This window comes from Myotis yumanensis, unplaced genomic scaffold, assembly GCF_028538775.1.
Source record: "Myotis yumanensis isolate MYYU_CA2020_CCGP unplaced genomic scaffold, mMyoYum1.0.hap1 SCAF_12, whole genome shotgun sequence".
Lineage (NCBI taxonomy): Eukaryota > Metazoa > Chordata > Mammalia > Chiroptera > Vespertilionidae > Myotis > Myotis yumanensis.
The window spans coordinates 16,080,036-16,105,127 of record NW_027223763.1 but is presented as its reverse complement, the minus strand read 5'-3'; the positions used below and the strand labels follow the sequence as shown (position 1 = coordinate 16,105,127).

The 25,092-nt window shown below is 39.4% G+C and overlaps 2 protein-coding genes across 2 annotated transcripts; one reads left to right on the top strand and one right to left on the bottom strand.

The window, feature by feature from the left end:
- Nucleotides 1–4,178: 4,178 nt before the first annotated feature.
- Nucleotides 4,179–5,156, bottom strand: LOC139020416 (olfactory receptor 1J4-like). Its single transcript, XM_070430054.1, has one exon. The coding sequence runs from the start codon at nucleotides 5,154–5,156 to the stop codon at nucleotides 4,179–4,181; it is 978 nt and encodes a 325-aa protein (XP_070286155.1).
- Nucleotides 5,157–22,201: 17,045 nt separating this feature from the next.
- LOC139020415 (olfactory receptor 1L8-like) lies at nucleotides 22,202–23,146 on the top strand. The gene has a single exon (XM_070430053.1). It carries the CDS (start codon nucleotides 22,202–22,204, stop codon nucleotides 23,144–23,146), a length of 945 nt encoding a protein of 314 aa, XP_070286154.1.
- The last annotated feature ends 1,946 nt before the right edge of the window (nucleotides 23,147–25,092 follow it).

The window sequence follows — 25,092 nt, the reverse complement described above, 5'->3', positions numbered from 1 at the left end:
CGCCCCACCCCCCACCCCCCAACACTATTTATTGAAGAGATTGTCTTGACTCCATTGTATGCTCTTTTCTCCATTGTCAAATTTTAAGTGAGCATAACGGCTTAAGTCAGTTTCTGGGGTCTCTGTTCTGTTCCATATCGGTATACGTGTACTTGTGCCAGTACCAGGCTGATTTGATTATAGTATCTTTGTAATATAACTTGATATCTGGTATTGTGATCTCTCCAACTTTGTTCTTCTTTCTCAAGTTTGCTGCAGCTATTCATGGTCTTTTGGGAGTGTTTGTTCTAGATCTGCGAAATATGCCGTTGGTGTTTTAATAAGTATTGCATTGAATTTATAGATTGCTTTGGGTAGTATGGACATTTTAATGATGTTAATTCAACGGATCTATGTATACAATATATTCTTCCACTTTTTATATGTTTTTCTATATCTTTTTGCATTGTTTTGTAGTTTTCCAAGGACAAGTCTTTTACCTCCTTGGTTAAGTTTATTGATACATTTTTATTAATAAATTCTTACCTTTTTCTTGCAATGGTAAATAAGATTTTTTTTAGTTTCTCTTTCTGATAGATCATTATTGGTGTATAAAAATGCTATGGATTTCTGGGTGTTAATTTTTTATCCTGCTACATTGCCAAATTAATTTATTAAATCTAGTAGTTTTTTTGGTGGAGTGTTTAAAGTTTTCTATGGGCAATATTGTGTCCTCTGCAAATAATGAGAATTTTACTTCCTCCTTTTCAATTTGGATGACTTTTATATTTTCCTCTTGTTTAATCACTGTCCTAGCACTTCCAGTACTATGGATAATAATAAAAATGTAATATGCTAATTAGACCAGACATCCTTCTGGACAACCTTCTAGACGAGGGTAGCCCGGGTCCCAGGTGCCAAAGGGAAGCTGGTGCCGGCAGCAGGGGGACGGAAGGCCTACTCTTGCATGAATTTCATGCATTGGGCCTCTAGAATTGAATAAGAGTGGTAAAAGTGTAAATCCCCTCTTGCTCCTGTTCTTACTGGAAATGGTTTTAGTTTTTGCCCATTGAGTACAATTTTGGCTGTAGGTTGGTCATATATGGCCTTTATTATGTTCAGGTATGATCCCTCTATCCCACTTTGCTGAGAGTTTTTGTCAAAAATGCATGTTGGACTTTGTCGAGTGCTTTTTCTGCCTCTATTGATATGATCATTGAGTGATTTTTGTCTTTCAGTTTATGTGATGTATCAGTTTTACTAATTTGCAAATACTGTACCAGCCTTGCATCCCTGGGATAAATCCCACTTGGTCATGGTGTATGATCTTTCTAATATATTGCTGGATCCTATTTGCTAATATTTTATTGTGATTTTTAGCATCTATGTTCACCAGGAATACTGGCCTGTAATTTTCTTTCTTTGTAGTGTCTTTATCTGGTTTTGGAATTGGGATAATGCTGGCCTCATAAAAAGAGGTTAGAATTGTTCCTTCCTCTTGAATGTTTTGGAATAATTTGAAGACAAAGTGTTGGTTCTTCTTGGAATGTTTAGTAAAACTCCCCTGTGACGCTGTCATTGGTGATTCTTATGTGAGAAAATTACTGCAAATGTGAAGGCCAAATGGTGATTTTTAAATTCTATAATTTCTTCTTTATTAGTTGTTCTATCCTAAAAAAGGAAATTATTCTTATCCAATGCCTGTTAGTTTTTTATTTATTCATTTATATTATTATGTATTTGTTGATTCGTATTCTCTAAGTTATAATCCATTACTGTTGTTATTCATTTTATAGCTTTGGGTGAGTTCATTGCTTTCAAGGATCCTAAATGGTCTCAGAGAAGCCAACTGGGAAATATATATAAAAGAAACATGTTTGCCCATAGCAGGTGGGTCCGAGCAGGACAGAAAGTATGAGGATGGGAACAGTATAGATGATGATATATAACATGTAAATTGCAATCTGTTTATACATTTAAAACCCAGGAGTTTGAATTGATAGCTCCAGTTCTAGTTTGACACCATAGAGTCCTTTCCAGCCTCTCCTTTTCCACGTACAGAGCTCCTTTCCCAGAGTGAGGGTCACTGCCTTTTCCTCAATGGTTGCTTATGCGCTGAATCATTGGATACATGGCGACTTGTTTCAGAACCTTGAACTGTTAATGCCATGCAATGTACAACTTAACACGTTGTTTTCAGTGTTTTATTTTTAATTGAAAGATAAATATAAATTCTGGTTTCAAAAATATCTTAGGGTACTTATTTATTTTTCCCCTTTACTCTAACTTTGGAGTTAATTTGAAATATAGTTAAGTACATTTGATTTGTTTTATTCTACTTTGCGTTATTAAACACCTTTAATATTTATGTTTTACTTGCAAAAGACAGCATAGTCAATACTACACAAATAATTCTACTCATCTCCTCATCTCTTCTGCCCCAACTCCTGTCGGTAAACAATTTCATTAGTTTCTAATTCATTCTTCCTGTTCTTCTTTCTGCTCAAATGGGCAGACACATGTCTATTTTATTCCCCTTTGTTTTTGCATAAGAAGAAGCATGCTATAAATACTCTTTCACACATTGCTTTTTTCATTCAGCAATATATTCTAATATTTCTCCACATGGACTTATAGATATCTTTGTTCTTGTTTCCTCACAGTTGAAAAATACTCAGTTGATGTTTTATAGAGTTTTCTTTAATCGTCATGAAATGAGATATTGGTGATATGTGTCCTAAATGCCACTGAATTGTATACCTCAAATACCTAAGTAGAAAGTAAAAAGTGGTGCCTGCATACAGCACAGAAAAGAATTATAAAATAATAATAATAATGTATGATTAATATGTTAATAGAGGGAAAATGGAACTGAATATATCTATTTACTTAAAACAGAGGAAGACAAGAGGAGTATATGTGAAACAGATGAATCAAATGGCAAATATAGTAATAAGGAAAATATAAATTCTAGTGTATTATAATTATAGAATATGTCCATAGACAGTATATCCAGAAATATAATAATTGTTGTTTTACATAAAATGAACAATATCCAGCATTACATATTGAACAATGCACACCTCACAGATATAAGGACAAAGAAATGTTTAAATTGATGGAAAAGAAATACCATTTAAACACCAACCAGGAGAAAGCTGCATCCTGACTGTACTATACCATATTTACTATACTACACTACACTACGCTATGCTGTGCTATGCTATGCTATGCTACAATACACTATACTACACTATACCATGCCATAGCATGCCACGCAACACTACACTACACTACACTATACTACACTACACTACACTACACTACACTATACTATACTATAGTACACTACACTATACTATACTATACTATGCTATGCTATGCTATGCCATGTCATGCCATACCATACCATACCATACCATACCATACCATACCATACCATACTATGCCATGCCATACCATACCATACGATACTATACTATACTATACTTTACTATTCTATGCTATAGTCGTATCTATATATCTAGCTGTATGTCTATCTGTATATGTATCTACCTCTATACAGATACAACATATTTATATTAATATCAGAAGTAGATGAGGTATTAAGGTAAGACCCATTACTAGAAACTCTTCCTAATTATAAAACTAGTGGTGCGCTCTTCAATGCATTCCTAAAAGTCTCTTTCTCCAACATCCTTGCTTTGTGGGACATACCAATTTTCATAGTGTAATTATTCTTATCATGCCTGATGGCAGTCAGCCAACATTAGGAAGAGATGTGCACAATCAGCCAGAAGCCAACAAAAGGCAGCATTAAAAAAATCAGGTAATAAAAAGGGAAGATTATGAGGAGCAGATCATGATGCTTAATAAGTGGCTATTTGATAACATAAAAATTTTAAAAATGCATAAGCAAAAAGTGGCATATCTCAAAACAGAATGAGACAAAACCACAGTTATAATCGTACAACATGTTTTGCATAAGACTATGTATATATATATATATATATATATATATATTTTTTTTTTTTTAAGAGATGATGGGCATGTGAAAAATATTGATTTGGAATAAAGAATTATTAATAATCCAAGTAGCAAACTTAACATAGATGACAGATTAAAAACACTGTTCATATGACAGAAAGTATATTCTACAAAAGTTATATGCAGATGTCAACCATACAATAATTTTAGATCTATCTCACTGTGCTCCTGGCTACAACAGGAGGATCTAGTGATTGCGGATTAAAGAACTTAACCCTATTGACACACATCTCTAAGGCCTGTTTTATATCTCTGTTCCTCAGGCTGTAGATGAAGGGGTTCAGCATGGGGGTAACTACCATGTACATGACCGAAGCAATTATGTCTTTGGAATCCCATGATGAGGAGGAAAGGTAAACACCAGCAAGTGTCCCGTAGTATAAAGACACCACAGAGAGATGGGAGCCACAGGTAGAAAAGGCTTTAAACAGTCTCTTAGTGGAGGGCACCCTCAGGATGGTGGTCCCTATACGAATATAGGAGCACAAAATAATACCAAAACTTAAAAACAAAATCATTGCTCCCTCGGTGAATATGACCAGCTCATTGAGAGAGGTGTCTGAACAGCTCAGCTTCAGGAGTGCAGCGAGGTCACAGAAGTAGTGAATGATGGCATTGTCAGCACAGAAAGACAGTCGGACCAAGAGGAGGGTGTACAACAGGGATTGGCCACATGAGAGAATCCAGGAGCCAGCCACCAGCAGCACACACAGCCCCTCCCTCATGATGGTGGTGTAATGTAGAGGGTGACAGATGGCCATGTACCTGTCATATGCCATCACAGCCAGAAGAAAATTGTCAAGAGTACTAAAAAGTATGAAAAAATACATCTGAGAAATGCATCCCACATAGGAGATGGATTGTTGCTGAGTCTGCATGTTCATGAGCATCTTAGGGACAGTGACAGAGGAGAGAGAAATGTCAGAGAAGGCCAAGTGGCTGAGGAAGAAGTACATGAGCGTGTGCAGGCGAGAGTCCAGCCTGATGAGCAGGATGATGAGCAGGTTGCCCAGCACCGTGGTCAGGTACATGCCGAGGAACAGGGTGAAGAACACGCCCTGCTGCCCTGGCGGGATGGGGAGCCCCAGGAGGAGGAACTGGGACACGCTGCTCTGGTTCTCAGGCCTCATGCTGCTCTTCTGTCTGCTGGGGATGAAGAATGTGTGGGAATCTCAGGAACCTAGAAAGAAGACCAGAACCATCACATCTCATACTGTCATTCTCTGGGAAAACCATTAATTTTTAAATACTTTCATATTAATATCACACACTTGTGGATGTATGCATCTTCCCTCTATCCCAGCCTGGCTCCAGGAAAACATTGAACCCCAAAGTAATCAACAAGATCTCATCACATAGAAGTAAGAGGGGTTCACTGTTCATTCAAATATTACTATTAACATTAAGACTGAGTTGAGACCTCTACTAAGGACTGAAATGCAGCAGTGAACAAGAAAAGCAAGGTGCCCAACTCTATGAGTTTACATCTTTTTTGTGTGTGTGTGCTTAAAACCAAAGTGCTGTATATGCTTCAAGTATTAAGTGAAAACAATGCATTAACAAGTAACAAAAACCGGGCAAACTTCATGTTGTAGGCCATGGGGTCTCCCCGCTGGGCCTGTAGTATGAGTTTACATCTTGATGAACATGGAGGGATCATTTCTACACCAGGCCAAAGCCAAACCATAATGATTCACTGTGGCAGGAATGGAAGGTGAGCCCCTGCAAATCAGTGTCAGTTATTTCTGCCTGAAAGTAGTGTGAGACTCCAGTGCTGAGCGGGTGTTGTTGGAGCATTGTCAGACCTCCTGTGAACCTGCCGGCTCCCATTGACCCTCAGCTGTAAACTCAGGAACACTCTAAAATGGGTGGCCATTGATAGCCACTGGATGCCAGAATATCTCCAAAACCAGAATAGTTCACAAAGTATCTATATATATAAAAGGATGATATGCTAAGTGTCTCTCTGACCATGTGATCAGTCTCTTTGACGCACACTGACCACCAGAGGGCAGACGCTCAATGCAGGAGCTGCTATGATGTGCACTGGCCATTTACAAAGAAATGGCTCCAGGGACCTGGCACCAACAGAGCAACACTTGGCTTCCCCCAAGTGGGATACAGGCTCCACCACCTCCCCAGAGTGACAGCCAAAGCTGCTGAGACCCTAAGGTGCAAATTTCGGCCCACAGCCCAGCCCAGTCCAGATGAGCCCGGAAATGGTGGCTGTGGGCGCTGGGTAATGATGTCACGTAGCAACACCCGGCTTAATGATGTCACATAGCAACACCCAGCTTCCTCTTCTGAGTGACTAGCCTCCTTGGAGTTTCTTCAGCCCAGGAGCACAACTTGCTTTATAGCCAGGTGGAAGCATTTTACACTTTAACCAAATGTCTGTGAAGCTTTTTCAGGTGCCTCATCTCATTTGATCCTCACAGAAGTCCTGGAGCAGGTAGATAGGAGACTCGGTAGAATCCTATTTTCTTTTCATTAAATGGAAAATGGGGATTTAGAAAGTTTAGAAACTTGACCCAACTAAAAAGAAGTAAGAAATGGTGGAACTTTAAAATGACTTTAGGTTGGAGGACAGGTAAGGGAGGGTGGGGGTAAGGGGGAGAGATCAACCAAAGTACTTATATGCAAGCATATAGGCCTAACCAATGGACACGGACAACAGGGGGATGAGGGCATGAGTGGGGGGGATAGGGGGTAACGTGGGGAAAAGGACACATATGTAATAAATTAATCAATAAAAAAATAAATAATAAAATAAAATGACTTTAGGTTTTCTCTCTGCGCAGAATATAGTCAAACACTGCAGCAGTTATATATTTTACCCTTTGTTCTCCCTGCATGATATACAATAGTAATCTGCTTCATGTTGATATTTACTGCTGTGTTGCTGACAATTACCTGAAAGAGAAGTTGGGGTGCTTCACTGGGCTGGGAAAAGTTTAGGTAAATAGAAAGCAGGTCTAATTAAGCAAGTTTATCTATATATATATATATAGCTCTCACTGGCGCCTATTGCATGCGTGTGTTTCCATCTGTCATTGCCATTGTGATTTTGGTTGACACGTCTATTATAGAGAAAAGGCAAATAGCGATATTAAAATATTTCTTCTAATTAATTTCCTTTCAATGTGCACAAATTCGTGCACCAGGCCTCTAGTCTTTCATAATAATGCTGAACATTTAGATGAACATTTGGGTACCAGGATAAGGCCTTTACCTACATTTCCCAATTAAATTCACACTCAGCCTTACATTCCCAGATTTTAAAACCTCTTCACAGCTGCTCTAAGGATTTGTATTCTTTGACCTATTTTAGTTTTAAAGAAATAGAAACATAAATGACACAAATTCTGTAGGCACACAGCAGTACAGCAGGGACAGAATGGTGCACAAATACACATTGTGTATATCAGTATCTATAACATATGTGATATGTGATTTTATAACTTGATATATATGAAAAAATACCATTTTCTATAAATTAAAAATCGCCAACTGTTAGCTACTTCATGGGGTTCAGTCTAATATATCTGTGTGATCAGAAACCATGATCTTAACTGTTACACAGGGAAACTTCCCTTTTCTTGCTTAGGAGCCAAGCACAATATATTATTTTAGAGCTGTGAGGACCCAGAACTGTCCAAAAAATTTTTATTCCCTTTACTAGATAATTATAGTCCTTCATATTTATTTACTTTCCAACTGACAAAGAATTCTCAAATACATTAAGGTCTATTTATGCAATAACTATTTACTAAGAGTGTCTGCAAGATTCACAAAACTTGATTCATTCTTTCAATTTTATAGACGTGAAAGTGAGACCAATGTTTTATATAACTTCCCCAAGGTCCCATCACCATTTAATTCTAATTCTACCCAATACCTTCCACATATCATGATGCCTGGATTTTATGCTTACTTTTTTGTTTGTTTGTTTGTTTGCTTCCCTGGAATGTTTAGTAAAAATAAAGAAAGGTTGGAAAATTCTGAGCAACTCAGTCACACTCAAGTACATAAAAATGATAGCAAATCCATTTCAAGAAACAGGGTGTTGCTTAGAATTTGAGTATCTTAGGTAATGGTGCCCCAGGAGGAGGACACTTTAGGAAATACTTGAATCATGGATACAGATCACACACACACACACACACACACACACACACACACTGCTGATTGCAGAATGTAAGTCACCCCTGACCAAATTTCCATCCTAAAGGAAGAATAGCCAATATGTGGCTCACCTCATAAACACCCATATCTATACATACAAGTCAGAATTAACACAAAGTTGGACATACACACATACAATAATATACCTCTCACCCCAAAACACACTCACAATGCACATCAACACACCTGCTTCATGATGCACCTGGTGAACACTCACCTCACCACATACACATAACTCCAACACTACACACACTTCACCAAAAACACACAAGACCACAAACAATTCAAAAATCTTACAAGACACACACACACACCACAATACATATGCACACCCAGCCACACTCGCTACAACAAACAGTATACACTCTCCTATTAATGAGAGTGTATTAATGAGCTTCCCTTTTTCTGACCTTCCCCTTGCTGGGGGAGGGCAGTCAGCATAGGGCAGTTAAGTATATTCAGTCACAGGCACAGTCATTAAACCAAAACCAACACTCATGCATATGGTCACACACACATGGTCACATATACACAGAGAAAATCCAATAACATAACTTCCAGCTCTCATACACGAGAGTGTCACCCCCAGGCACAGCTCACATGTGCACCACAACACACTGCTGAGCAGAGGTCTGAGCTCTCTCTGAGCTGACCTTGGTACCTTATGAGGTCGGCATCTTCTTGTCCAGCAACAGAGACCACAGTCTCACTCCCGGTGCTCAACTGTGATGCCAGTGTTTACTATCACAGACATGAGTCAGGAGTCCCAACCACACACCAGGAGGCTGAGAACTTAGTCTACAAACACTAAAACGAGACTGTGAGTCAGATCCATAGCACATACACACACAACTATCAAACAGCACATATACAAGCATACACAATACGTGCACACACACAGGGTCATGGACACAGAGTCTCACATATGAACCCACTAGCACACAGGCAGGTCCATTGGCAAGTGCAGATTTCCAGCTCCTCTCACCTGAGCTTGTCATTGGTGAGTTCAGACACCTTCTGCTCCAGATTATCGCCCATCTCCTCAGCTTTTCTTCAGGAGACCTAACATCAGACACACAGAAGCAATAACTGTGGCCTTGGCACTTCTACAAACTTTCCTTTTCCTTAACCAGCTCCAGAGAAATGAGTCAACAGATGACACTTAACTGCTAATGAGAGACTGCAACCAAGTCCCCAAGCTTGTGGCTGATTTCTGACTGCCCTTTGGGGAGCTGTGTGTCCAAGAGCCAGAGGGACTGGAGTCCTAGGGGACAGTGTCCCTGATTCCAGTCATGCCCTGGACTGCTTTGTTCTTTGGCGTTGCTCCAGCTGGGAAGAAAGATTTTTCAACTTTCTATTTTGAAATGATTTTAAAGATATAGAAAAGGTGTAATAATGATATTAAGAATTCCTGGGCAATCTTCAGCCAATTCCCCAATGGTTAACATTCTACCTTCTTGTGTATATATATTTATATATGTATGTATGTTTGTGTGTATATTTCAGGCTTAGATTTATAGCTGATATACCAGTGCATATTATCAGAAGGCATAAGATAATGTTTCCAGTAGCTAGTGTTTTTATCCTTTTTTAATAAATTTTCAAAAAAATTATTGTTGAAAGTATTACATATGTCCCTTTTTTCCCCCATTAACCCTTCTAGCCTGCCCCACTCCCTACCCTAGACCTTCACCATACTAATATCTGAGTCCATTGATAATGCATACATGCATACAGGTTCTTTGGTGGATCTCTTCTCACCCAACCACCCATGCCTGCCTTCCCTCTGAAAATCGACAGTATGTTCCATGCTTCTATGTCGCTGGATCTATTTTGTGCATCAGGTTTTTTTTGTTCATTAGATTCCATATTTAAGTGAGATCATGTGATACTCGTCTTTCTCTGACTGGCTTTTTGCTCAGTGTAATACTCTGCAGGTCCCTTCATGCTGTCTCAAAGGGTAAATGATCCTTCTTTTTTACAGCTGCATAGTATTCCATGGTGTAAATGTACCACAGTTTTTTTATCCACTCATCTACTGGTGGGCACTTGGGCTATTTCTGGATCTTAGCTATTATGAAATGCGCTGCTATGAACATAGGGGTGCATATATTCTTTCTGATTGGTGTTTTGTGTTTCTTAGGATATATTCCTAGAAGTGGAATTGCGGGGTCAAATGGTAGTTCCATATTTAATTTTTAAGGACACTCCATACTGTTTTTCATAACAGCTGCGCCGATCTGCATTCCCACTAGCAGTGTATTAGGGTTCCCTATTCTCCACATCCTCACCAGCACTTCTCATTTGTTGATAAGTTGATGGTAGCCATTCTGATAGGTATAAGGTGATATCTTATTGTAGTTTGAATTTGCATCTCATCTCTCTGATGATCAGTGACTTTGAGCATTTCTTCATATGTCTCTTGGCTATCTCTGTGTCCTCTTTGGAAAAGTGTCTATTTAGGTCTTTCACACATTTTTTATTGTATTGTTTGTCTTCCTTTTGTTTAATTGTATGAGTTCCTTATATTTTTGGATATTAATCCTTTATCAGATGTATCATTGGCAAATATGTTCTCCCATACAGTAGGCTCCCTTTTCATTATGTTTATGGTTTCTTTTGCTGTTAGAAGCTTTTTATTTTGATGTAGTCCAATTTATTTATTTTCCCTTTTGTTTCTCTTGCCCTAGGAGATGTTTCTACAAACATAATGCTATAAGAGATATCTGAGAGTTTGCTGCCTATGGTTTCTTCTAATATTTTTATGGTTTCACGACTTATATTTAAGTACTCTATACATTTTGAGTTTACTCTTGTGCATGGTGTAAGTTAGTGGTTCTTTCTTTTTTGTGTTTTATTTTGCATGTATCTGTCCAATTTTCCCAGCACCATTTATTTAAATTCACCATAGCTAAGATTTGGAAACAGCCTAAGTGCCCATCAGCAGATGAGTGGATTAAAAAAACTGTGGTACATCTACACAATGGAATACTATGCTGCGGTAAAAAAGAAAGAATTCTTGCCATTTGCACCAGCATGGATGGACCTGGAGAGCATTATGCTAAGTGAAATAAGCCAGTCAGAGAAATATAAATACTACATGATCTCACTCATTTGTGGAATATAGTGAACAACATAGACTGATGAACATGGACAGATCCAGAGACAGAGAAGCAGCGATCAGACTGTCAAACCTCTGAGGGAAAGTAGGGGAGAGTTGGGGTAAGGGGAGAGATCAACCAAAGGACTTGTAAGCATCCATATAAGCCTAACCAATGGACACAGACAACAGGGGGATGAGAGCATGAGTCGAGGGAGGGGGTTGGGGATTAATGGGGGGATGAGGACACATATGTAATACCTTAACCAATAAAGAAATTAAAGATTTTTTTTAAAAAGACTGTCTTTACTCCTTTGTTTGCTCTTGCCTCCTTTTATTACTTCCTCCTTTCCAAGTTGGATGCCTTTTATTTTTTCTTCTTGTCTGATTGCTGTGGCTATTAAAACTCCAATACTATGTTGAATAAGAGTGGTAAAAGTGGACATCCCTGTCTTGTTCCTGTCCTTAGGGGAAATGGTTTTAGTTTTTGCCCATGGAGTATAATTTTAGCTATCAGTTGGTTATATGTGGCCTTTATTATGTTGAGGTATGATACCTCTATTCTCACTTTGCTGAGTTTTCTTTGAATCTTTATTGTTGAAAGTATTACATATATCCCCTTTTTTCCCCAAGGACCCCTTCTAGCTTGTCCCCCCTCTGCTCCAGGCCTTCACCATGCTGAGTTTTTATTAAAAATGGGTGTTGGATTTTGTCAAATGCTTTTTCTGCATCTATTGATATGATCATGTGATTTTTGTCTTTCAGTTTGTTTATGTACTGACATTTACTGATTTGCGAATATTTTACCAGCCTTGCATCCCTGGATAAATCCCACTTGGTTATGGTGTATGATCTTTTTAATATGTTGCTAGATCAAATTTGGTAGTTGTTTTTTTTGTTGTTTTTTTTTTTGAGAATTATAGCATCTATGTTCACCAGGGATATTTACTGTATTTTCTTTTTTTGTTGTGTCTTTATCTGGTTTTGAAATTAGGATAATGCTGGATTCATAAAAATTTGTCCTTGATCAGTTAGCTAAGGTAGTATGTGCCTGGTTCTCTACTGTAAACCTGCCATTTTTTTAGTTACTATTTTAACCTTATATTTAACTAGAGGCCTGGTGCATGATATTTGTGCACTGGGAGCAGGAGTGTCCCTCAGCCTGGCCTGCACCCTCTCCAATTTGGGACCCCTTGTGGGATGTCCCATTGCCAGTTTAGGCCCTTTTGGGATCAGGCCTAAACCGGCAGTCAGACATCCCTCTCACAATCTGGGACTGCTGGCTCCCAACTGCTCACCTGCCTCCCAGCCTGATCACCCCCTAACCACTCCCATGCCAGCCTGATCAATGCCTAACTGCTCTCCTGCTGGCCCAATCGCCCCCAACTGCCCTCCCCTGCCGGCTTGGTCACCCCCAACTACCGTCCCCTGCCAGCATGGTCGTCCACAACTGCCCTCCCCTGCTGGCCTGGTCACCCCCAATTGCCTTATCTCCCCTTCCAGCCTGGTACCCCCCCAACTGCCCTCCACTGCCAGCCCAATCGCCCCCAGCTGCCCCCCCTGCCAGCCTGGTCACCCCTAACTGTCCTCCCCTGCAGGTGTGGTCCCCCCCAACTGCCCTCCCCTGCAGGCCTGGTCACCCCTAACTGCTCTCCATGCTGGCCTGGTCACCCCTAACTTCCCTCCCCTGCTGGCCTGATCGCCCACAACTGCCCTCCCCTGCTGGCCATCTTGTGGCAGCCATCTTGTGCTGACATAGGGGTGGCCATTTTGTGCAGTCAATTTGCATATTACCTCTTTATTATATAGGATAGGTATCAGTTAAGTACATATTTTGGTACTATGTAACCATAACTTTTTGCTCATTAAAATTTCACCTACTATACTTAACATCCATTGGTGATTTTCATGAGAAAGCTATTACAAATGTGCTGGCCAAATAGTGATTCTTCCAATTCTATAATTTCTTATATATTTATTAGTTGTATTCTCCTATAAGAAGGAACTTGCCCATATTCCACTCTCATTTATTTTAATTAATTAATTAATTAATTAATATCATTATGTACTTGTGTATTCTTATTCTCTAAGTTATAATCCATTACTGTAGTTATTCATTTTGAAGCCTTAGGTGTGTTTATTGCCTGCAAGGATTCTAAATGATCTCAGAGAAGCCAACTGGTAATATATATAAAAGAAACACAAGGAATAGAAACTAGAAACTAAGAAACTAAAGGAAAATTTACTCACAGGAGGTGGGTCTGGAGTGGGACAAAAAGAATGGGGAATGGGAACAGTATAGATGTTGACATATAAGCTATAAGTTGCAATCCATTTATACATTTTAAACGCATAATTTCGAATTGATATCTCTAATTCTAGTTTGACACCATAGAGTTCTTTGCAGCGTCTCCTTTCCCATGTACAGAGCTCCTTTCCCCCAGAGTGAGAGGGACTACTTTTTCCTCAATGTTTACTTATTTGCTGAATCTTTGGATACATGATGAGTTGTTTCAGAGTCTTGAACTCACACCACTGTCAATGACACTAAATACAGCTTAAAACTTTATTTCAAGTGTTGTTGTTTTTCACTTGTGAGAGTATATAGACAAAATTTTGGGTTCTAAAATTAACTTACTTATTTCATTTCCCCCTTTAGTCTAATTATGGTATTCATTTGAAATACAGATAGGTTCATTTCTTTTGTTTTATTCTTTGATTTTGTTTTATTTTATTCTTTGTTTTTATTTTGTTAAAACTTATCTGAAGATATTTGCCATTGATTTTAGAGAAATATTGTTAAGTTCATTTGTTTTGTTTTATTCTGTGTGTGTGTGTGTGTGTGTGTGTGTGTGTGTTTATTGATTAAGGTATTACATATGTGTTTTTATTCCCTCATTTACTCCTCTCCCTCGTTCATGCCCTCACCCCTCTGGTGTCTGTGTCCATTGGTTATGCTTATTTGCATGCATACAAGTCCTTTGGTTGATCTCTCCCCCTTAACTTCACCCTCCCCTACCTTCCCTCTGAGGTTTGAGCATCTGATCGATGTTTTTGTTCTGTTAATCCTCACCAAAAGATATTTTCCCATTGATTTTTAGAGAGAGTGGAAAGGAGAGAGAGAGACAGAGAAAAATATCAATATGACGATGACTCATCAATTGGTTGCCTCCTGCATGCACCCCAAACAGGGCTGGGGATCAAGCCTGCAACTGAGGTACGTTCCCTTGACTGGAATTGGACCTGGGATCCTTCAGTCTGAAGGCTGACACTCTCTCCACTAAGCCAAACTGACTAGGGCTTTTTTGTTTTCTTCTATTTTGCTTTATTCACCACCTCTTCTGTTTATATTTCAATGGCAAAAGACAGCATAGTCAAAAGTATACAAATAACTGTACTCATCTTCCCATCTCTTCTGCCTCACCTCCTGTAGGTAAAATTCTCATTAATTTCTGTTTTATTGAATTTATTGGGGTGACATTGGTTAATAGAACAATACAGGTTGCAAATGTGCAATTCAGTAAAACATCATCTGCATACTGCATGGTGAGTTCTCCACCCAAAGTCATATCCCTTTCATCCCCATTTATTCCTTTTGTTCACTTCCACCTTCTACCACCCCTTTCCCTCTATCACATATTGTGGTTTGTGTTTATCTGTCATATATATAACATATTGTATTACATTTGTAAATATATATATATATATATATATATATATATGCTTTATCCTTCACCTGTACATCCAGCCCCAGTAACCACCTCCCCTCTGATAGCTGTCAGTCTATTCTGTGTATCTATGCTTCTGTTTCTATTTGTTGAAAAATATTATTTGTCCATTAGACTCCACATATAAGTGCGATCATATTGTATTTGCCTTTCTCTGACTGGCTCATTTCACTTAGCACAATAATTTTCAAATCCACCCATGCTGTTGCAAAAGATAACATTTTCTTCATTTTTATAGCTGCGTAGTATTCCATTGTATGATGTGCCACAGTTTTTTTATTCACTTATCTATTGATAGGCACTTGGCGCCTCCTTCCCTCCCTCCTCCCCAGCGGAGCTCCCCCTTTTCTTTCTCTCTCTCTCTCTCTCTTTCTCTCTCTCTCTCTCGTCCTTGGCTGCATTTGAACCTCAGGCCCTTCAATCCCCGGGCCAATGCTCTATCCACTGAGCCAAACCAATCTGCACTCCTCTACCTCTCTTTTTTTAGGGCCTAAGGTAGAGGGTTTCAATCACCTTCTTTTTTCTTGTAGATTCAACTAAGACCACTTGTTGAGGTTAAAGCACTCACATTTGCTTCTTGTTGATCACTGAGAGAGAAAGAATTCTATAGGGCCCCGGTTATGAGTGCCTAGGTCCTGATAAGCCTTCTCAAACTCTGAAAGAATAACAGGGTAACTCCCTGTGGACTAAAAGGCATCTATGGTCAGCCTCGGTCTTGAAGAATGTCTTGGCTTAGTAGTCCTTTTCCAGAGAACAGGTTGCCTAACTTAGTGAAGAAGTTGCACCATGGGTATGTTTTCCATCCCGTTCCTCTGACCTCATCCTCTTAGATTTCTTCTCCACAAAACCAATTTAACAGTTATATCTCAGACCCAGGATCAAAAACCTCTCGGATGAGTTGTCACACCTGTATCCTACTCTCACCTCACCCTAGCATAACCACGTGCACATGTTTATGTACATTAAAAGATGGTGAGAACATCAAGAGAGAATATTGGGAGAGAGATGGGTATATTGACTACTTATTACCTCATCCTAATCTCTAATTTATTATTGCAGTTCTTCCAGAACACTAGTATTTTGCTGTGCTTTTCTCTCAAGTTTTCCCTTCCCCTGTACTTCACCATGGACTGCACCCACTCTACAGGGACTGTCATGTGTTAAAAGCACAGTGTAACTAATAGAAATAAACAGTGCAATGCCCCCTCCCCTAAAGTACTCCTTCTACATGGAGTCTCACTGATGGTCAAAGACAAACAACAGGGTAGATGGATGGTAGAAGGTTCAGTGGGAATGGGTAGCAATTGGAGAAACAAAACCTTAAAAGAATGGTTCTTTCTCTTGTTCTTTTCCTTTTTCTTTTTGGAATGACCTACCTGTTGCAATTCCAGTGTGACTGGTTGAATGAGAAGGAACTGGGATCTTCTCTCACCTGTAAGAATGAGCTTCCCTTCTGAAATGCTAATCGACTAAGACTTTATGAAACACTGACGGTAGGGTGGGAGGGAGAAGACTGCTTAGACCTGCCAGTAGGGAAGGGAAATCATGTGGAAAGGGAGAGGAAGGTGACATTACGTCCTTCTTGTGAAAAAGTCAGCCCTTAGATTCTGAGAATATGGGGTTCTCTTCACAGAAATAAGGTGGATGAACAGCTTGGAAAGAAAGGTTCTGAATTGGATTATATATATGTTGATTTTATTAATCTTTTTGCTGGACATAAGTAGGTGGACTGTTTGGTTCCCAGTAAATTTCTTGTTGAAAATACCCTTCATAGCTCACCCCTTTCTCTGGGGAATCCTTTTTCTTTCCCCCACCTTCCCCTCACACCTACACATAAAGCAAAAATGCAGTCAAAAAAAGAAAAAGAAAATGTGGCATATACATAGATCTATTTTTTTATCATCTGTCTATTTCAGCCATTAAAAAGAAGGAAATCCTGTCATTTGCAATAACATAGATGGACCTGAAGGGCATTAAGATAAGTGAAATAAGTCAGAGGAGACAAATACTATATAATCTCATTTATATGTGGAATCTAAAAACAACAAAAACCCACAAAACTCATAGAAACAAAAAGTAGATTGGTGGTTGCCAGGAGCAAGGACTGGGCAATGGGAGAACTGGGTGAAGGTGGTAAAAGAGCACAAACTTACAGGTATAAGATGAGTAAGTTCTTATTGTAACATAACTTACAGCATGGTGACTGCAGTTAACTGTAAGACTGTATTGTGTAGTTAAAAGGTCTTAGAGAGTAGATTTTAAAAGTTCTCATGGATGGAGCTGGAGAGCATTATGCTAAGTGAAATAAGTCAGTCAGAGAAAGATAAATATCAGATAATATCACTCGTTTGTGGATTATAATGAACAACATAAACCAATGTATAAAAACAGATTTAGAGACAGAGAAGCATCGATCAGATGCTCAAACCTCAGAGGGAAGGTAGGGGAGGGTGGGGGTGAGGGGGAGAGATCAACCAAAGGACTGGTATGCATGCATATAAGCATAAGCGATGGATGCAGACAACAGGGGATGAGAGTGAGGGCAAGACTGGGGGGATGAGGGGACAATGGGGGGATAAAGACACATTTGTAATACCTTAATCAATAAAAAATAAAACAAAAATAAATAAAATAAAAGTTCTCACCCAAAAAGGAAGTTCTAATATGTGAGGCAACAGATATGGTAACTGACATTGTGGCAACCATTTTGCAATATATACATTATCAAGTCATTGCATTGCACGCCTTAAACTTACACAATGGTATATGTCAAGTCTACCTCAATACAGTTGGAAATAAATGAGTAAACATTAATGATTGAATGAGTGGAAAGAAGGAAGGCCACATGAATAGTTGGTGGAGGAGGCAGGACTCAGATCCAGGGCTTTCTGTCTCTGTAGTACTTACTCTTCATATGTAGGTTAACATTTAAAAATTAAACTCAAGGCTGAGGGAAAAGGCCCATGTATTGTGTGAGATGGTGGTTTACACTGAGAGCTATAGAGAAGTGTGCTTGTATTTCCTATAAAAATGTTGTAGATGATGTTCATCAGATTACACGATACTCTATACGAAATTCAAAATGAAATCTGTCTGGTTTCAGTGCCAGGAATAGTTGTTATCCTCATTTTTCGGATGAAGAAACTGAGGCTCATAGAAGTTAAGTAACATATTAAAAGCAACTAACTGGCGAGGCCAGCATTCTAATAAATATCTCCTTCCCTCAACTCTAACCCTCAAAACACTGCTCTGCGCCTAAACTCAGAAAACATTCGTTTTCCAAAGCCCCTTGGCTATATATGACAGTAGCCTTTGCCTGACTGTGTGCTTTAAATATACGTAAATTAGCCTAATCCGACTTAGAAAGAGTCTAATCCACATGCCTGCCCAGACACTGGGGCACACATACACACCATTGATCTACCCTCACTGAATCCCCTGAACACTGCAACATCCATGTATTGACCTATGACTTGCCCGATTCCAGAATACACCTCAGTCCTCATCAGAATCCCCAAACATAAAAATATTCCCCCACATAAATGTCTGCACACCCTTGCTAACCAACCCATAGTTGGGGAAACTGAAGCATGCCCTTGAGATGTTAAGAGGTTAAGAAGCTCTGAGATTAGCTCCAACATCTAAACAGGAAGCCTCGGGGGTCCCCTTTCCCCTTTGGAGTCAGCTCTAACTGTGATTCCCTGTCTGCTTTCTCTGCCCAGAGAGATCACAGGAGAAACTCCCCTGAGAGAGCTCACAGCACAACTCCCTCCCCTAACAGGAGCCCCAGAGGCCAGCAGAATGGAGCTCAAACTCATGAGAAGCTGAGTGAAGAGTCCTTGCCATTGAATGAGGGCATCTCTGCCTTCTGAGATGTGGAGCTGGGAAAAGCAGCCACATGCTGCGGACCAGACGTTAGGAAAGAAATGGGGGTTTGAGGCCAGCGAATGGAACTGTCTTATCCCTTTAGAGTAGTCCACCAGCTCCTCCCTCCTTTCCTGTTTCTCTCTGGGTTAATCAGCTCAGGATTTCATGGGAGAAACATAAGGGAGCTGAACTTCGGCTGAGAGCAGACTCGGAGCTGATTAGCAGAGGTGGTGCAGATCAGCTTCTGGACCGGGAAGGAAAGAAAAGCATCTGGATATGGAGGTGAGCTTCAGGAAGCTGGTTATGCAGTATTCACTTTGGTGCTTATTCTTTCCTCCCTGAGAGTTTCAAATATTTCATGGATTAAGAAGTCATAGGGTGCAACTAAAGCCTCCATCTGGCTTTAGGTTTTAAGTCCATCCAGTTGGATCTCTAGGCCATCTACCCTGTACCTTTCGGTGGAAGCAAAACCCCATCAGTATATAAAAAACAAAACAACAACAAAAAAAAAACCTATTGTATTCTCAGCCTCATCCACTCACCAGTGCTTTTAGAACTGTTCTTTCTGATTCTCAGATCCAAGACCTTCTTCCCTTTTTCCTAGTCATCAGCATGGGTGATCCTCACATCTACAATCGAAGCACTCAACTTCATTAATGAACCCAAATCTCTGCTCATTTTTTGCATTCCCCAGGCAGCCCTTTCACAATTGACTCATTTGTGAACTGACCTGGGTTTGACAAACTGATTTTCAGACATGGAATCTCCCTTGCTAGTCATAAAACATCAGGCATCAGCTTGTGGACAGGTGACCCCTTCCCCACCCCCCATTATGTAGTAAGTCCAGGGCACTGTCCAGTGCGCGACCATAACTCCATACACTTAGACACACCCCATGCATGGCCAATTTTTTCCACCCGGTTTTGGCCAGTTAATCATGGATATTCAAGTTTTCAAATTCCACCATCTGTACAACACAGAAACATAGGTCACTTCTCTTACAACTACAGGCACAGATTCTGAACGTGGGAGTAGAAAGCTTGTCAGTCAAGGGGGATGGAAGGGTAGTTCATGGGGAAATGACCACAGTGAGGAAAACAACATAGATACCAAAACACAAGGAGGTGGATCATCAGGTTTACAAGCATGAACTTCAGAGTGAGTCAGCTTGGGTGTCAAGTTTGATTGCTACTCACTTCCTAAGTGATCTTGAGCAAAGCACTTTACCTCTGTAACCTCTGTAAGCCTCAGTCTCCTGATAGCAACATATGCCTCAGAATCCCTCATCATGGATTTAGTGAGATGTAATAAATTTTCAATAAACATTGGTCATTATTTTTAACTTTAATTACTGATTCACTCAAATCATTCAGTGCATAAACAAACATTCCTTATATAAAATCTGCAAAATCATGAAATTAGTCTGACGATTTGGCAGTGAGGGATATGATATTTTAAGCATGTAATGTCATTGATTGTGAGAACATCAGGAATCGCAGAGAAGGAAGGTGATGCTGGGACTGATGAGGATCAACAGCTTCTCCTGATGTGTTTCCAATATGCTTCTCTCTCTCTAAGTGCTTTAAATGCATTATCTCAGTAGATTCTCATGAGAATGTGGATATGTGTCCAGTATCACACAGGAAGAAACTGAGGTCTAAAGATGTTTAGTATCTTACAACTAAACTGTAAGCATTTTCTTTTTGCTTTGTTTTACTCTCTCAGCAACTTTCAAATATGCAATTAATATTATTAACTATCATTTCATTGTTAATAAAATTGCAGCCTTTAATTGTTAAACGAGTTAATATATTAATATATCAATGTTAAATGAATTAATATACTATTATATATTATATGAGGTGGGGTTTTTTGTTTGTTTTTTTATATTTTATTGATTTTTTACAGAGAGGAAAGAAGAGGGATAGAGAGTTAGAAACATCGGTGAGAGAGAAACATCAATCAGCTGCCTCCTGCACACCCCCTACTGGGATGTGCCCCACCAAGGTACATGCCCTTGGCCGGAATCGAACCTGAGACCATTCAGTCCTCAGGCCGATGCTCTATCCACTGAGCCAAACCGGTTAGGGCTATATGAGGTGTTTTTAAATGCATGAAAATTTCAGTGTAATATGCTCCATTCAAAGTGTGTGAAAGAATATGCTATTCCCTAAATAAATTATTTTAAACACTTTGGTGATAAGAGTATGTTCCCTGTAGAGATTTTTATGGTAACCAAGAATATATAAATAACTAATATCTCAAAATATTGGAAATTTCACAAGGTATGGGTGAATATGCTGACTCTAAAAAAATTGACTTAAAACACTTTGCTGATACCAGATCTCTCATTGCAGAGTTTTTGTGGTAGCAAGAAACAGAGACCATTTTGATGTCCATCCAGGTAGCTAGAAATGACTGAAAAAAACATATGTACTGTAGCTTAAAAATTAACATGTTTCTCATAGATATTTTTAGATACATATATGAAAGATGAACTTTAAAACATGACTTGAATACTCAACAATTGATGCCCATCCTGTATAATTGTGATTTGGGACAGGAGGTTAAAGAAAGGAAAAACAATTCACAAAAAATGGGGAGACTTACACAGACTGATGATGATAGATTGTCATGAGTTACAGAGGCTGAACCTCTCACTCTGTACCCAGAGGAGGAAAAAATCAATACTTTATTGAACTGGGCTCAACATTCCCCTTAGATTTGCCCTGTAGGTTATTTTGGCAAACCCTTGTTTTTTCCAAGACACACCTAAATTTGCTTTGATAGGGGACTGAGTGTCCTGAGACTTTTCTATCTAAAATACCTCCATCGACACTCCCCATCCATCTCCATTCCTTTAAATACTACTTTATTTTATTCACAGATTTTATCCCTACTTTATGTTATATCTTGTATTTTGTTTGTTGATCACCTATCTTTCCAACTAGAACATGAACTACACAAAGGCAAGGACTTGTTTTTACTGCTATGTCCCCACAAGGGAAGAATAGGAATTAATGAACTTGAATCTGAGAGGTCCATCTCTGATGGTTTCTAAAGGAAAACTCTTATTCTTTCCCTCCAGCTTTCTGTATAAAGACTTTGTGATGCACGTGGGCTTGGAAAGGAAGGACCACATCAAGAACTATGAGGTTGACAAGCTGTCCCTGCACAGCAGCTAATTGTGATTAAATATAGGAAGCAAAGACTTTTCTGGGCTCTCAAGATTTGGGTTATGGAATCAGAGCATGTTAAATAACAAAAATTCTTGTATATAACTAGACCCAAGTCAATGGAAAGAGTCAACCAAACCAGCAGTGTCTCTGAGTTCATCCTCCTGGGACTGTCCTCCAGGCCCGAAGACCAGAAGCCACTCTTTATTCTGTTCCTCATCATATACCTCGTCACTCTAACAGGGAACTTACTCATCATTTTGGCCATCCACTCTGACCCCCAACTCCAGACCCCCATGTATTTCTTTTTGACTTTCCTGTCTTTCACTGACATTTGCTTCGCAACAACCATTGTCCCCAGGATGCTAGTTAACTTCCTATCAGAGAAGACCATCTCTTATGCTGGGTGTCTAACTCAGATGTATTTTATTTATGCTTTGGGCAACACCGACAGCTTCCTCCTAGCAGTCATGGCCTTTGACCGTTATGTGGCCATCTGTGACCCCTTCCACTATGTCACCACCATGAACCATCACCGCTGTGTTCTGCTGGTGGCCTTTTCCTGCTCATTTACGCACATGCACTCTCTCCTACACACACTGCTGCTGAATCATCTCATCTTCTGTGACTCCAATGTTATCCACCACTTCCTCTGTGACCTTAGTCCCCTGATGAAATTGTCCTGCTCCTCCACATTTATCAATGAAATTGTGATAATGACAGAGGGACCTATTGTTTTGGTGACCCCTTTTCTATTCATTACTTTCTCTTACATGCGAATCCTCATCACAGTGCTCAAAATCCCCTCAGCAGCTGGGAAACACAAAGCCTTCTCCACTTGTGGTTCTCACCTCACCGCAGTAACACTCTTTTATGGAAGCATCTTTTATGTCTACTTACAGCCCCTCTCCACCTACACTGTCCAGGACCACATAGCAACAATTGTCTACACAGTTTTGACCTCCATGCTAAATCCTTTTATCTACAGCCTGAGAAACAAAGACCTGAAACAGGGCCTGAGGAAGCTGATGGGCAAGAGGAAAGCCCAGGCAGCTCCCTCCTGACAAACCCACTGGAATCTGCTCCCCTTGGATCTGGCTTCTACTGGCTCTTGATGAACAGTCACACTGTTGGAGGTTAGCACCCTTAACCCATGTGAGACGAGGCTATTGTGGGCACTTACATCCATTGATGACAGCCCCACCAATTGGCCCTGCCTCTGCTCATATGATACTCTTCCTCATTATTCCTCCACTTCCCTACAAAGTAGATTCTTCACTTTCTCATCTTCCAAATACTGTTATATTTCTTTTTCTCCAAATATTTCCTAAACAAATTTCTTTCTTTTTATTAAGTCAACCTTCAAAGCCCTTCACATTTCAATATATTGCTGAAAATCATCAGTTAATGTATAGCTGTTGAATGCCTTTGCAAATACTTGTAGAGAGAAAGAATGGAGAGAGGAAAGAGGAGGAGGTAAAGGTTTCGTTTTAGATAATTTTATCATTTTGAGGATTTTTATAATGCTTTATTGTACTTTTTCTAAAAACTTTTATCTTTCTGTCTAGAGAAACCTCTCACACCATCATTTTTCTGTCTATCCTTACTTTACCATATTGCTATGGCTTTATTTCTTTTAAATTTTCTCTCATATTTTTTACCATACAATTTAAAAATGCTAATGGCCAGGAATAACAAGAATTAAGAGTGATAACATTATCCATTTCACAGTGGGGAGGTTAGAACCATTCTTCACTCTATCTATCCTAAAGCTAATGTTTAAAAATATGTGATTTAATATTTTATTCCGGAAACTCCCACCCTTAGAAATCTAACATATTGAAATATTATCACAAATGTATATTGAATATATGTATCCTATATAATAAAAGGCTAATGTGCAAATAGACCAAACGGTGGAAAGACTGGTCACTATGAAGCACACTGACCACCAGGGGGCAGACGCTCAACTCAGGAGCTGCCCCCCAGTGGTCAGTGCGCTCCCACAGGGGGAGTGCCACTCAGCCAGAAGCCAGGCTCATGGCTGGCGAGCACAGTGGTGGTGGCCGGAGCCTCTCCCACCTCCGAGCAGTGTGGAGCGGGCCTAAGCCGGCAGTTGGACATCCCCTGAGGGGTCCCGGACTGTGAGAGGGCACAGGCTAGACTGAGGAACCTACCCTTCCCCCACCCAGTGCACGACATTCATGCATTGGGACTCTAGTAGGACAAGAAAAAGAGATGCTCAGTAATTAGAAGTTTGCCCTGCACTATAGATAGGTCAATTAAAAAAGGACTAACCACAAAAGAAAAATTATTCAATTGCCTTGTATAAAAATTTAAAACTTCTGCTAGTCAAAAGACCCCTTAAGAAAGTGAAAAGATAAAAATATTTACAGTACATATATCTGCTAAAGGACATATTCAGAATATATATAAAGAGCTCATGCAAATCAATAAGCAAAAGCATACAACTCATTTTTTTTAAATGGGCAAAAAACATAAACAGACATTTTACAAAAGAAGAAACTCAAATGGCCAAGATCCAGTGTGAACAGGGACTTGACATCATTACTGATCAGAAAGAGGCAAATTAAAGCCACAATACCATACCGCTGAACACTCAATAGCATGGCTACAATTTAAGACAATACAAAATTTTGGTAGGATTTGGAACAACTCAAAGTCTTATATATTGGTGGTGGAAATGTAAAATTATAGAATGACTTTGGATAACATTTTGGCAATTCCTAATAAAATGAAACATGCAACTACCTTATTTCTTTTTTTTAAGTGTTCAAAAAAATTGTAGCGGCTTTATTCACAATAAGTCAAACTAAAAACAACCCAAGTGTTCAACAGGAAACATAAATAAATCATCAGTATAAAGCCATACACTTAATATTTAAATCATCTCACTATATTTAAATTATTATTCAATGTTAAAAGAAGTGGATGACGACATGATGAGCAAAGACTCTGGGGAGTATTCTGCATTGATGCGCAATATAGA